The following is a 15297-nucleotide window of genomic DNA, read 5'->3' as shown; positions in this document are numbered from 1 at the left end:
CCCCACCTCCTTCACATTAGACCTGATGCCCTTTAACTGTAATCTTGGCCAAATTACTCCCACGTCTGGGAGCTTTGGTTCCCTGTAACTTTGTGGGAACTAGTTCTTCTAGTTCGAACCCCTCTCCACCCAGAATGTTTGGAGGGGGAGTGGGAATCTCATATCATACATTGATTCATTTATTCATTTTTCCTTGTCACTTGCTAAGCATACCATACTGTCACTAAGATATGATAGATTTTTATTTTGTTTTGTTTGTAGAGAAAATAAAATGAATATTTCAGTGGCCCAGATTCACAGTGAACATTCCCCAGTGTTACTTAAAATTTGGATATAGAACATTTTCGTGCTGAAATATGCTGCTTGCTTTGTCACTGCTGACTAGTGCCCAGGCTCTCTCAGGAGATCTACCACATTTCCTGCTATCGGGGGTGCTCAGGAAATCTAGTGGCTATCCTTAATCATTTGCTAGTTCTCTGCCTACCTAAATAGTGCATTGCCCACAGCTCCCCTCACTCTCAATTTACCTGAAAATGGCCTGAGTATTCATTTCCTGATTGAACCAGGGACTGAAAAGTCATTTCCCTGACAGGGAGCTGTCAATGCACAGATTTATTTGAATTGTGAAGAGTCTTTTTTTTTTTTTTCTTTATTGATTAAAGTATTACATGTGTCCTTATCCCCACATTGTCCACCATCCCCCACCCATGCCCTCACCCCCCTGGTGTCTGTATCCATTGGTTAGGCTTATATGCATGCATACAAATCCTTTGGTTGATCTCTTCCCCCTTACTCCTACACTCCCCTACCTTCCCTCTAAGGTTTGACAGTCTGATCCATGCTTCTCTGTCTCTGGATCTGTTTTTGTTCAGTTTATGTTGTTCATTATATTCCACAAATGAGTGTAGCATAATGCTCTCTGGTTCCATCCATGCTGTTGTAAATGGTAAGAATTCCTTCTTTTTTACCGCAGCGTAGTATTCCATTGTATAGATGTACCACAGTTTTGTTTTTATAAATTTTTTTTATTATCTAAAGTTTTACGTAAGTCTCCTTTTTCCCCAGTTGACCCCCGGCCTCCCCCCGGCACCAGCCATTCCCATCCCGGGCAAGCCCCCACTGCCCCAGTGTCTGTGTCCATTGGTTATGCTAATATGCATGCGTACAAGTCTTTTGGTTGCTTTATAACCCCCTCCATCCCTTGCCATTTGTTTCTGGATCTATTATTGTTCATCAAATTATGTTGATCATTATATCCCACATATGAGTGAGATCATATGATATTTATCTTTCTCTGACTGGCTTATTTCGCTTAGCATAATGCTCTCCAGTTCCATCCATGCTGTAAAAAAGGTAAAAGTTCCTTCTTTTTTATAGTGGCATAGTATTCCATTATGTACATGTACCATAGTTTTTTAATCCACTCATCTGCTGATGGGCACTTAGCCTGTTTCCAAATCTTAGCTGTTGTAAATTGTGCTGCTATGAACATAGGGGTGCATATATCCTTTCTCATTGGTGTTTCTGGTTCCTTGGGATATATTCCTAGGAGTGGGATTAATGGGTCAAATGGGAGTTCCATTTTTAACTTTTGAGGAAACTCCATACTGTCTTCTACAGTGGCTGCACCAGTCTGCATTCCAACCAGCAGTGCAGGAGGGTTCCTTTTTCTCCACATCCTCGCCAGCACTTGTCTTTGTTGATTTTTTGATGATAGCCATCCTGACAGGTGTGAGATGGTATCTCGTCGTTTTGATTTGCATCTCTCCGATGATTATTGACTTTGAGCATGTTTCTTATGTCTCTGGGCCTTCCTTATGTCCTCTTTCAAAAAGTGTCTATTTAGGTCCATTGCCCATTTTTTGATTGGGTTGTTAATCTTCCTTTTGTTAAGTTGTATGAGTTCCCTGTAAATGTTGGAGATTAAACCCTTATCAGTGATAACATTGGCAAATATGTTCTCCCACGTAGTGGTCTTTCTTGTTGTTTTGTTGATGGTTTCTCTTGCTGTACAGAAGCTTCTTATTTTGATGTAGTCTCATTTGTTTATTTTCTCTTTAGTTTCCATTGCCCTAGGAGCTGTATTGGTGAAGATACTGCTTCGGCATAAGTCTGAGATTTTGCTGCCTATAGATTCCTCTAATATTTTTATGGTTTCCTGTCTTATGGTTAAGTCCTTTATCCATTTTGAGTTTATTTTTGTGTATGGTGTAAGTTGGTGGTCTAGTTTTATTTTTTTTGCTTGTATCTGTCCAATTTTCCTAACACCATTTATTGAAGAGACTGTCTTGACTCCATTGTATATTCTTGCATCCCTTGTCAAATATTAATTGGGCATAGTGGTTTGGGTCGATATCTGGATTCTCTATTCTATTACATTGGTCTATATGTCTGTTCTTGTGCCAGTACCAGGCTGTTTTGAGAACAGTGGCTTTGTAATACAGCTTCATATCTGGTATTGAGATCCCACCTACTTTGTTCTTCTTTCTCAGGATTGCTATGGCTATTCGGGGTCTTTTTTCATTCCAGATGAATTTTTGGAGAGTTCGTTCTAGGTCTGTGAAATATGCCGTTGGTATTTTAATGGGGAGTGCATTAAATCTATAGATTGCTTTGGATAATATGGACATTTTAATGATGTTAATTCTACCAATCCATGAACACGGTATATTCTTTCATCTGTTTACGTCTTCCTCTATCTCTTTTTTCAGTGTCCTGTAATTTTCCGCGTGTAGGTCTTTTACCTCCTTAGTTAAGTTTATTCCTAGGTATCTTAATTTTTTTGGTGTGATGGTAAGTGGGATTATTTTTATAATCTCTCTTTCTGTAAGTTCACTATTGGTGTATACAAATGTCATAGATTTCTTGGCATTAATTTTGTATCCTGCTACATTGCCAAATTTATTTATTAAGTCTAATAATTTTTGATGGAGTCTAGGGTTTTCTATGTACAGTATCATCATCTGCGAATAATAATAATTTTATGTCTTCTTTTCTAATTTGGATACCTTTTATTTCTTTTTCTTGTCCAATTGCTAGGCTAGCACTTCCAGTACTATGTCAAACAGGAGAGGTAAAAGTGGGCATCCCTGTCTCATTCCTGTTCTTAGGGGAAATGATTTTAGTTTTTGCCCATTGAATATGATGTTGGCTGTAGGTTTGTCATATATGGCTTTTATTATGTTGAGGTATGATCCCTCTATTCCCATTTTGCTGAGGGTTTTTATCAAGAAAGGGTGTTGAATTTTGTCAAATGCTTTTTCTGTATCAATTGATATGACTGTGATTTTTATCTCTCAATTTGTTTATGTGATGTATCATGTTTATTGATTTGCGGATATTGTACCATCCTTGTATCCCCGGGATAAATCCTACTTGGTCATGGTGTATAATCTTTCTGATGTAATGCTGGATCTGATTTGCTAGAATTTTGTTGAGGATTTTGGCATCTGTGTTCATGAGTCTTGATGGCATATAAAGGATTGCACAACCATGTAATTTAGGGGGCTGGGGAGAAAAAGCACCAGAGGGTAAGACAGTAGCGGGTAGTGGTGTACACCCTACCTGACCACACCATATGAAACACTGAGCTAGTCAAACACTTAGCGCTGGTGATTCCTGTTTTCTCCACTGGATTGAGAGAACTGGGAGGCACAGTGCCTGCCCTCAAGCTGGGCTAGCAACATAAAAATTACAGAATTTAAGAACAACAAAAATTTGAACAATTTAAAGCAATGATATTGTAGGCTGTATAAGATTTATTAAACTCAAAATAGGTGTATTTGCTGTAGGCGTTCGGGAGCTATAGGTAATCCCTCAGGCACAAGTGGTTGGGGAAGGCCTCATAGAGATTGTGGAACTTTCACTGGGGCTTGAACTTGAAGATCACTAAGTGAGAGGTACTTCTCAGATAAGGACAACAGCAAGAAAAAGCTCAGGAAGTGGAAAGGTAGTTGAAAACTTTAGCGATGTGGTTTTTCTGTCCAGAGATCACCTAACATCTCATTAGCCCCAGGAATCAGGACACGTTTTCTTACAGAATCAGAGAGTTTGTGGGTTATATGGTCTCTGCTACAATTACTAAAATATCTCTGTAGTATGAAAACAGCCATAGACACTATATAAATGAATGGGTAGGGCTGTGTTCCAATAAAGCTTTATTTATGGATGCTGAAACTTCAATTTCATATAATTTTTTATGTGTTATAGAACATTCTTTTTTTTTAAATTGTTTTTCAACTATTAAATATGTAAAATCATTCTTAGCTCCTGGGTTCTACAAAAATAGCCTACAGGATGTAATTTACTGACTCCTGATTTAGCCCACTACAGGACAAACTGGGAGCACGTTCTGCAAATTAAGTACAGACACATGGAGTAGAAGATTCAAAATTGAAAGCGATGGGATAAGTACACAGGTTGGAGGAGTTGGCTCAATTTTTAAGTCTGTAAATAAGTCTTTGAAAAAGCCTAGACCTCAGCTCATGCCACTGCATTAAAAAAGATACATTTTTATTGATTTCAGAGAGGAAGGGAGAGGGAGAGAAACATCAATTATGAGAATCATTGATCGATTGCCTCCTGCACAGCCCCTACTGGGGATCGAGCTTGTAACCCTGGCATGTGCTCCGAACGGGAGTTGAACCCTGACCTCCTAATTCATAGGTTGATGCTCAATCTGCCAGGCACATTGCATTTTAATAATCTTAGAAAGGAGGACCATTAGTCATTATGTAGTCTTGCTAATGAATAGCATTTCTTAGGACCTATTTATTCAGTCAGGATTCTCTTAAGAATAACTTATTCTAATAACAGCTGTAGTCTATTGAAAGCAGTCTTTAGGTAGTGGTGGTAGTGTGGCCACACAGTCATCGTTAACGGCTGTATTTCTTTTGCAGGCATGGTCTACATGGCTGGGCTGGTTTTTGCTGTCGGAGGCTTTAATGGCTCCTTACGAGTCCGCACTGTGGATTCCTATGACCCCGTGAAAGATCAGTGGACCAGTGTTGCTAACATGCGAGACCGGAGAAGCACTTTGGGGGCTGCTGTATTAAATGGATTGTTATATGCCGTGGGAGGCTTTGATGGGAGTACAGGTGATTTCCTTTGCATTTTTTTCACATTGCTGTTAGAATTAATATAGCGATCACTTTACAGAGCGTATCATGGCACAATTATGAGATATCTGAGCATTTTAACAGATATTATAAAGCTAAGTTTAAAAATTCCATCAAGAATTTCTTTAAGTGATATAAGAGTGGTATGTAAAATTTCCTTCTGTTGCATTAGTATCAGTCATCTCACTAAGTTTAAAAAGCTAATAAATGTTAGTAGTTTGGGTAGGAGCCCTCTGGAAGAGAAGTCATTCCTATTTATCACTTAATCGATATGTTGACATTCCATCATTTTTCTCTTTCAATTTTAACCCAGTTTCACATACCTGAACTATTGTTTCCTAACAACATATGTATAAAAGAACAATCACCTTGCATTTTTTCTAGAGGAGGAAAAGAAGAGCACTGTGTTTCATTACAGGTTTATCATCGGTGGAAGCGTATAACATAAAGTCCAACGAGTGGTTTCACGTGGCTCCCATGAACACAAGGAGGAGCAGTGTTGGCGTCGGCGTTGTTGGAGGTAGGTGCAGACGCTTCCTGCCGGGGAGCGTTTTCAGGTACCTGTGGCTTCTTGATTGTTAGGAGCGGTTCGGTTCTTCCAATAATCTAAACACGAGCCTCTAAATGGGCAGGCAAGTGGTCATTTAAAAGGGAACGTAGTATTGTAAAATTTTAATTATCCTTTAAAAAAATGTTAGCTTGTCTATATAACCTATATAAGGCCCTCCCGTGCCCACTCTAGCTGTTCTTACACCCTCACACCCTCTGTCAGAGTCTCCCTCTTCTTTCCTCCCTTCTCTGTCTCTTTGCATATGTAACCTATATAAAAATGTTAACTGATATTAATGCAATTATTTGGGAGAACAAATCAGATGGCACATATGCAAAATTCTATATCTAGAGAAGGCTGTTTAACGTTTAAGGGATGGATTGCCACAATTATTTATTTATATTGTACTTTGTCTCCCAGCAGAGTTTAAGAAAGGCTGTAAGGATTTTTTGGTGTGATTTCCGCGCGCGCCCCCCCCCCCCACTTGGGTAAATTTGTGGGTTGCCATGCCCTCCCCACTATGGATATAATTCTTTGCACTACCTTATTTTTCTTTAGCAGCTTTATTGAAGGATAAATTACATTATACAATTTATCCATTTAAAGTGTGCAATTCAGCGTGTATCCATCACAATTCATTTTAGAACATTTTTATTACCCCCAAAAGCATCCCTACTCCCCTTAACTGTCACCTCCATCCTCTCTAGCTGTCAGCAGCCACTACTCTACTTTCTGTCTCTATATAAATTTTCCATTTCTGGACATTTCACAGGATTTGGTCCTTTGTGACTGGCTTCTCTGACTTAGCACAATTTTCAGGGTTCATTTTTGCTGTAGCATTTACTGGTACCTCATTTCTTTTTGTTGCCAAATAATATTTTATTTTACACTGTTACTAACTCTTGGATTAACTTTTTTTTTTTTAATTTACTAAGATAACTTTGATATTTAATTTTTTTGCCAGGGTGTTGTTCACTTATCAAATAGTGTTACCCAAAGACATGAGTATACTTTCTGTTCTGTCTGTCAGATTATTGATGAAAATGTTACATTAATATAATAATATATACTCTGCAGATCTTCATAATATGATTTGGTAACTCTACATATCACCATTAGGCAAATCAGTAACACTTTAAAGGGAAACTCTGCTATCATGGAGGAAAATATATTACCTTCTGACTTGAAAAAAAGCTCTGTATGAATATGGCTTTCTTTGTGATCCCATGTTTAGGTTTGCTGTATGCCGTAGGGGGTTATGATGGAGCTTCCCGTCAGTGTCTCAGCACCGTCGAATGCTATAATGCTACGAGCAACGAGTGGGCCTATATAGCAGAAATGAGTACCAGGCGGAGTGGAGCAGGTGAATAGGAACCTCATTTAGCAATTGAAGTAGAAAATGATGGAAAAGAATTAAACAAGTGAAATGATTCACTGACATATTTTTATGTTTTCAGAAAATATATACTGATTCTAATAACATTGTTAAAGTGTCCTTTGAATTACACAGGTAGTGGTAGGTAGCTGCACTTAAATTTCACTTTGTAAAATTTCCAAGTGCTACATTAAAGGCTTCCTCTCTGTTTCAGTTAATTATTTCCATTGTTTGGCATTTCTCTTAGTTTTTTTATTTTTAGTGCTCATGAAGAACTTGCTTCATTATCAAGTCTCTTCATATCCATTTCTTACAAATTTTGTGCTTTAATACTTGTTATGTAAAATTTCCCAGGGTTGAGAGACCAAAGAAAGAGGTTGATAATCCAGCATTACGTGTTTATTAAGGGGGATTACATACAAGGTGTGTCTTGGGCTGCAGCAAGAGGACATGGATACCCTCCCTGCCACATGGCAGGCACTAAGGGGTTATATAGGACAGGGCAGGATGGATAGGGTTACTGGGGCATGACCTACCCCTGATAAGGAGAAAATGCTTTACATGTTTGCCTGGGCTGGGGTACAGACATGTTCCAAGAGGCAGCACATTTGGGGTGTAGGGGAGGGGTCAGCAGTCCCTGAAGGAATTTATGAGAAATAATCTTCTTTTTAATTAATTAATTTATTTATTTATTTATTTATTTATTTATTCTTTTATATATATTTTTATTAAGGTATTATATGTGTACATATCTTACCATTGCCCCCCCCTCCCCGAGAAGTAATCTTCTGACTAGAGGGTCCAACATCAGTCACCTCAGGGAACAGTCTCTCCTCAACAGTACTGATTTGTTTTTATCATGAAAGTTGTTTTCAAAATGATTAATGGCCTCTCTTTTTAGAATAATAGTTCTTATTGTGATACTCATTTGTCCATTTTTATTTATTTCCATTTTTTAGGTTGTATACTTTTAATATCCACTTTAAAAAATATCCACTTACTTTTACTATGAATAATAATTTCAAAAACTTTAGTTATAAGTCATTTGAATAAACCCTAATATGCTATAAATTTATTGCTCCTTTTATTCTATAGTTTGGTTCTTTGTGTTTTATAGGTGTTGGTGTGTTAAACAACTTATTGTATGCTGTAGGGGGTCATGATGGCCCTTTAGTGCGAAAAAGTGTTGAAGTGTATGATCCCACTACCAATACATGGAGACAGGTTGCAGATATGAACATGTGCAGAAGAAATGCAGGTATCTGTCTAGTTCACAATTGTAAAATATATATGAATTGTATTTACAGTTGTATAGTATCCCTGTGTGTTTCCATTGTTCTTTTATTGATCTGGGTTTTCTAATGGACTAGGTCTTTAAAGGCAGAATTTTATGTAATAATCCTATATACTGAATGCTTAGTATAGGGTCTGGAACGTAGCAAGTTGTCGTGACACGTCAGTTAACTTACAGTTTCTCCTAGTGGCTATTTTTGGTGATGAATGTAGAGACTAAATTAGAAGAAGAGCCCTCTTTATTTGACATTGGTTCACTCACTCTCACCACAAAAATTTTTGAGTCTTTACCATGTATCACGTACTACAAAACCCAGTTCTTAGGAAATTTGGTCCAGTTGAGTAAATATTCATACTGGATTAAAAAGCTAGTGTTTATCTGAATCTGGAAGGAAGCCCAAAGAAGCTAACCCTAATCTAATACAGTTTAGGATGTCTATGAAGTGGAAAAGCTAAAACAACAACAAATAATTTTAAGAAAACTGAGGTCTTCCAGATTAGGAAACTAACTCTTTGAAAAGAAAATCCATGGAAGGGAAATGGAAATACATTCAGGAAAGCCAGTCTTTTGGGAAATGCTTTTCTTCTTTAAAATGCCATTATCTTCATGCTGTTTCCCATAATCCAAAATATGTTCCTGATGAATCTCAAACTCACTGTATACCATTGGATGATGTTGCAAGATGCATGCTCCACACCCTCCAAAATGCTCTTCTTAATTTCTCAATTTAAGTGTGATTACTATGGGGAACTAAATATTAGTAAATGGGACTGCAAGGACTGTCTGCAACAGTGAACTTGCACCTCATTCAATCATTTGTATTTGGTAATGTCCTAGAAACCTCTCAGCTATAGATAGTCCAGAATCATGGTAAGATCCACAGATCTGGGCCATAGGTAGAATGAGTGCTTGACCCCAGTATATAGGTATTAAGTTAGAAAAATCAAAGTAATACGTGCACATGCCTTCCCTAGATTAGGACATATATTGCAATTTGAACTTTCATTATTATTTTCCTGAAGGTTGGAATAATATTATTATTTTCCTTTACTCATGTTGTATTTTCAAATCAAAATAAGCTCATTTCTGCTAGCCAGAAGAATAAGGGCATACTATGTAGAGCAATCATTGCCCCGCTCTTACTTTTCAAATATTTGAACTACTTTAAAATGAAATAAATTTACTTCCTGTCAAGAGACTAGTATAGTAACACAATTTAGTGTTAGTACAGAAGATTCACTCCATTTGCACTTTTAAATGCTGTATATACAAGTAGAGTTGGCTCATTATTTTGTTAATATAAAAATCTGTGAACATCTATTAATTATATCAGTAAAACTATCTATGGAACTACAAAGACCAGTGTGTGAGCATTCTTCTGGATTTTTTGATGCCCTTTAGTACTAGTTCATAATGGCTCTGAATCTTGTTTAGAATTATTAAATACACTTTATAAAAATACTAGAGGCCCAGTGCATGAAATTCGTGCACAGGGGGTGTGAGGGTGAGTTCCTCAGCCCAGCCTGCACCCTCTCCAATCTGGGACCCCTCAAGGGATGTCCGACTGCCTGTTTAGGCCCGATCAATAGGATCAGGCCTAAACGGCCAGTCGGACATCTCTCTCACAATCCAGGACTGCTGGCTCCCAACTGCTCGCCTGCCTGCCTTCCTGATTGCCCCTAACCACTTCTGCCTGCCAGCCTGATCACCCCCTTACCACTCCCCTGCCAGCCTGATTGATGCCTAACTGCTCCACTGCCAGCCCAATTGCCCCTAACTGCCCGCCTCTGCAGGCCTGGTCACCCCTAACTGCCCTCTTCTGCAGGCTTTGTCCCCCCCAACTGCCCTCCCCTGCAGGCCTGGTCCCTTCCAACTGCCCTCCCCTTCAGGCCTGGTCCCTTCCAACTGCTCTCCCCTGCAGGCCTGGGTCCCCCCCCCCCCAACTGCCTTTCCCTGCAGGCCCAGTCACCCCCAACTTCCCTCCTCTGCCAGCCTGGTCACCCCTAACTGCCCTCCCCTGCAGGCTTGATCGCCCACAACTGCCCTCCCTTGCAGGCCTGGTCCCTCCCAACTGCCCTCCCATGCTGGCCTGATCGCCCACAACTGCCCTCCCTTGCAGGCCTGGTTCCTCCCCTGCTGGCCATCTTGTGGCGGCCATCTTGTGTCCACATGGGGGCAGGATCTTTGACCACATGGGGGCAGCCATCTTGTGTGTTGGAGTGATGGTCAATTTGCATATTGCTCTTTTATTAGATAGTATAGAGGCCTGGTGCACGGGTCGGGGCTGGCTGGTTTGCTCTGAAGGGTGTCCCAGATCAGGGTGGGGGTTCCCTTGGGGCGTGGGGCAGCCTGGGCGAGGGGCCTGTCGTGGTTTGCAGGCCAGCCACGCACCTGGCGACCCAAGTGGAGGCCCTGGTATCTGGGATTTATTTATCTTCTATAATTGAAACTTTGTAGCCTGGAGCAGAGGCTAGGGCAGGCCAGGGCGGGTGGAAAGCTTGGCTTCCTCCATTGCCGGGGAAACCCAAGCCTCCTGCTCGCTCCGTGGCCATAGCCATCTTGGCTGGGTTAATTTGCATACTCGCTCCTGATTGGCTGGTGAGCGTGGCTTGTGGGTGTAGCAGAGGTATGGTCAATTTGCATATTACTCTTTTATTAGATAGGATGGAAATAAAGGTGTTTATCTTTTAACTCAGCAATTTTTTTTGTAAAAAATTACATTAATAGTTGCACAAGGATGAAAAAAAGTATGCAAGAGAGATCCTTATTCATTGCAACATCATTGATAAAAGGGAAAAAAAACTAAGAATATCTTAATATCCATTAGTAAATATTTTTGATGTCCATCAAAGACAATAAAATTATGGTATTATCATACATGGAGTACTAAGCAGTCACTTAAAATTATGGAGATCTATATTTATTAACTTGGGCAGATGTCCAAGGTATATTATTTGGAGGAAATGGGTGAATAATAAAGTAGCATGTGTATTATGAGCTACTGTGGGGTTTAATACAAGTGTCTGAGTATTTTTGCATAGAAAACAGTTGGTAAGAGTAGAGATCACAATTTCATGGTCATTATTCTAAGGAGTATAGGATTAGAGTTGATCCTTTTTTCTTTATACTTTTTTAAATGTTTTAAATTCTTGCAAAAAAAATAACCCATGAGTTATCTATAATAATGAAATAAATAATATTGCTCTCCCTTTTTGAAGGAGATAAAATAGTTAACCAGTGAGTATAGTAATTAAAATTTAGAATCATTTTTATCTTCTACTAAAACATAGGATATCCAAAAAAATGTATAAACACTTTGAATGATTATAAAGTCAGTGTTTATTAACATACAGTTCATTTTCAAAATTTGAAAGAATCCACAGAAGTGAATAATATTTTTGTCAACTCCCATTTTCAAACTGATGACCATTCTGGTCCAGGCACTGCTGATAATATGAAGCAATGGAATAGCAAACATCAAGAATCGTTTCGTTCAGTATTTGTATGCCCTCAAATTATCAACTGTTGCTGGTTTTGTACCTTAAACTTTTATCTTTTATGTATCCCCATAAAAAAGTCTCGTGGATAAATTTTATTTGTTCAAAGCTTAGTCTGGCTTCTCCCATTATTTCAAATCAGTTAAACATGAAAAGGAGTGAAAATTGAGTTATCAGCTGTTAAAGTGTGTATATACCCTCTGTCCCCAAAAAAATGTCTACACACTTTGAATAGTTATAAAGGCAGTGTTAGTACTGCAACTGCATTTTCAAACTTCCTGTAGCATTTTAGGATGAATTTCCTTTGTTCAAAGCTTAGTCTAGATGAAAAGAAAAAAATATCAATTGAGGCATCAGCTATTAAAGTGTGTATACATGTTTTTTGAGATACCCTTTATAGTTTTTCCTTAGGTTTCCCTAACAAGTTGACTTTGAGTTACTAAACTTATTTGATCCTAATGTTTTTTCTTTTTAATAATAAAATGTGGATTAACATTGTTTCTAACCTGTAAGTAAGATTATTGTGAAGATTAAATAAAGTAAAGCAAAAATAGAGCAGCTAGCCCTAGCCGGTTTGGCTCAGTGGATAGAGCATTGGCCTGCAGACTGAAGGGTCCCAGGTTTGATCCTGGTCAAGGGCACATGCCTGGGTTGCGGGCTTGATCCCCACCCAGTAGGAGGCGTGCAGGAGGCAGCCAACCAATGATTCTCATCATTGATGTTTCTATCTCTCTCTTTCCCTTCCTATCTGAAATCAATAAAAATTAAAAACAAAAACAAAAAAGAGACAAAAGAAACAGCAAATCTGAAATTTAAAAAAATAAAGCAGCTACTGCATAAATGACACAGTAGGAGCTTAGAAGTGGTATTAGACTCTCCCATATAAAAACAATTCCTTCTCTCCACCATCTTCTTTTCTTGCCTCCTTTAAGAAAGTGTCTCTGGATCACCTCACCAAATGTGCAGGAATATTAATATTCATCTAAATTTTTTAAATAATTGCTTTTTTTCTCTAATTTTTTTAAAGGCGTTTGTGCTGTCAATGGTCTGTTATATGTAGTTGGAGGGGATGATGGCTCCTGTAACTTGGCATCAGTAGAATATTATAACCCAACAACTGATAAATGGACAGTTGTGTCATCTTGTATGAGCACAGGGAGAAGTTATGCAGGTAAAAATTGTCTACTTTTCTAACAGTCTTCTATTACAATATAGAAAATTACACCATTATGATTTTTACATTAAAAATTTTTAATGTTATAAGAAGAAAGTCTTTTCTCAAAGTATATTTTATTTCTTGTTCTTAAAACAATATTGGATGTGTATTTTCTGAAATAAAGCAGTGGTATTCTTTTATCATTCTACAATCCTTTGTATTTGAAATTATAAATCTTTCCATTGCAGGATCATATACTAAAACTTAACATGGCTAATATCTGTATGCAGTGGAGTGGAATTCACTGTGTAACGAGGCTTTCATTACTCAGATACACAAGAAATTTGACCCCTACAACATCCCTCTGTCAGGGCTTGTGTGATAGTATTATAGTGAGGCTGTGAAATAATTTTTCTTACTTTTGAATAGCACTGGTTGAATTATAAAATATAATTTTGGTCCATGCTCTTAGTAAGAGAAATGGTAATTCTCTTTATTAAATATAATGATGAGCCTTCAAAACTGTATGTTACATATTAATTCCTCTGATGATAGGAATTTATATCACTTTAAATATTAGAATGTTTCAATAACATGCTAATATTGATCCAGTTGTGGAGAAAAAAGAAGTTTATACTAATTAACCATCACTATTATTTATGTATCATCCAAAACAACATTTAATAGAACTATACACAGTAGGATTCCAGAATAACATGGCTGAAAATTAGGAAAATTTTTTTAAGTTTCATTGATATGTAATTGACATAGGAAAAATAGCATATATTTAAGCATACAATTTTATTAGTTTTGACATATATATATACCCATGAAACCAATACCATAGTCAAAATAATGAAAATAAGTATTAATCACCCCTGAAAGTTTCTTTGGGTCCTTTGGGTGTTAGGTGGATTTTAGTATTTCCTGAGGAAATTTATTGTTCCTTCTTTGTAACTGCAAAGAGCAAAAGAGTAATCTGGATTAAATAGTCTGACGTTTTGGTCTAAAACTAAACAGATTTCACTGCAATTTAAATTAAAATGATAGTACTTTTGATACAGCATGATTTGCTCAGACCCTGTTGCTTGAGTATTAAATAAAGAATTCAGTATTTTCTCAGATACACAGAATGCTGCCTGTAACTTCTGTTTCATTTCTTCATTTCTTTGCTTAGGGGTCACAGTTATTGATAAACCGTTATGAGCCCGAAGGACATTTTTGGCATATTTATACATGAGAAACAGACTTCAACAAGTATTTCTGAAGTGACTTGAGAATCCAGCACTTCTCCACTTGTCGCTGCACTTTAAGTCTCCGCAGAAAATAAGATCGGCTGCCTTTAGAGGCCTCAGATTCTGAAGATTATTTTTGGTAGAAGCACCGTGTAGGCTTTTTCTGCAATGAGCAGCAGCTGACTGAATTTTAATAAAAAACCTGGACTGCAGTACTTACTCTTCAGTCTTTAGACAACAGTTGCTTTCATAAAGACTAATTATCAACCTTGAATGACTATGGATTATTTTGTGAAGGAGGACAAAAGAATATGTGTTGTAAAATTAATTTTTTCTTTATTCCTTCTCCTGAAAATCTGTACACAGGAACTGAAAATCTTTGGACAGGTATTAAATTCTATGTAAGTATACAAACTAGTTGAGGGATAAAACTGTGTGCTTTTATAAAATACCTTTGATTACATGAGTATAATAAATGGTGTGCATATAACTGTGTGTGTATATGCTTTCCTTTAAATATGTTTGAAAAGATATTTGAAACTTGATTATACTATTTATAATTGGCACAGTACTTTGAATTATGCCAGTACTACATTGTAAAACAGAGTTGTATTTTTTGATAATTTAACAATGCTTAACACTATAAAATGCCACTTCTGAGGAATGAACATGGTGTAACACACTTGAATATGTGTGATGCCAAACTTTTTAAAAATAAAATGTAAATTATGCTTATTTATTATTTCCTTCCTTTGATTTAATCTTGGTCATGTTTTCGGTGTGTATTTTTTAATTTTTTTCTTAAAGTAACACTTTGGCATGATCATTACTGCAGGTTTTTGATGAATATAATGAATGTATGGAATTCAATTGAATTTGCATGGTCTTAAGAATTTTTTCCGTGTGTATAAATTTAGCTGCTATTAACAGAAGAGAGAACTTTCTGTGAGTAGCCATGTGTGCTGATCAGATAAAATTTTTCTGAGGTCTTCAATTAATCTCACTTTAAAAATGACCAAAACATGTCTTTCTGGAATTACCTTTGAATAAAAGTTTGTATATTATTTGTTTTA

General features: G+C 37.4%; 1 protein-coding gene across 1 annotated transcript in view; it reads left to right on the top strand.

Annotated features, from left to right (window-relative positions):
- The window catches only part of KLHL2 (kelch like family member 2), an 88617-nt gene extending 73320 nt beyond the window's left edge, over window positions 1-15297 (top strand). Inside the window, exons 10-15 of the mRNA XM_080675830.1 lie at window positions 4899-5096; window positions 5536-5637; window positions 6902-7030; window positions 8160-8300; window positions 12861-13004; window positions 14167-15297. Coding sequence (XP_080531956.1) covers window positions 4899-5096; window positions 5536-5637; window positions 6902-7030; window positions 8160-8300; window positions 12861-13004; window positions 14167-14195 — 743 coding nt within the window. The 3' untranslated portion in view covers window positions 14196-15297. The remainder of the gene's footprint in view (window positions 1-4898; window positions 5097-5535; window positions 5638-6901; window positions 7031-8159; window positions 8301-12860; window positions 13005-14166) is intronic.

Source organism: Plecotus auritus (assembly GCF_963455305.1).
Source record: "Plecotus auritus genome assembly, chromosome: 6".
Lineage (NCBI taxonomy): Eukaryota > Metazoa > Chordata > Mammalia > Chiroptera > Vespertilionidae > Plecotus > Plecotus auritus.
Note: the sequence above shows the minus strand (reverse complement) of the source record. Positions and strands in the feature narration are given on the sequence as shown.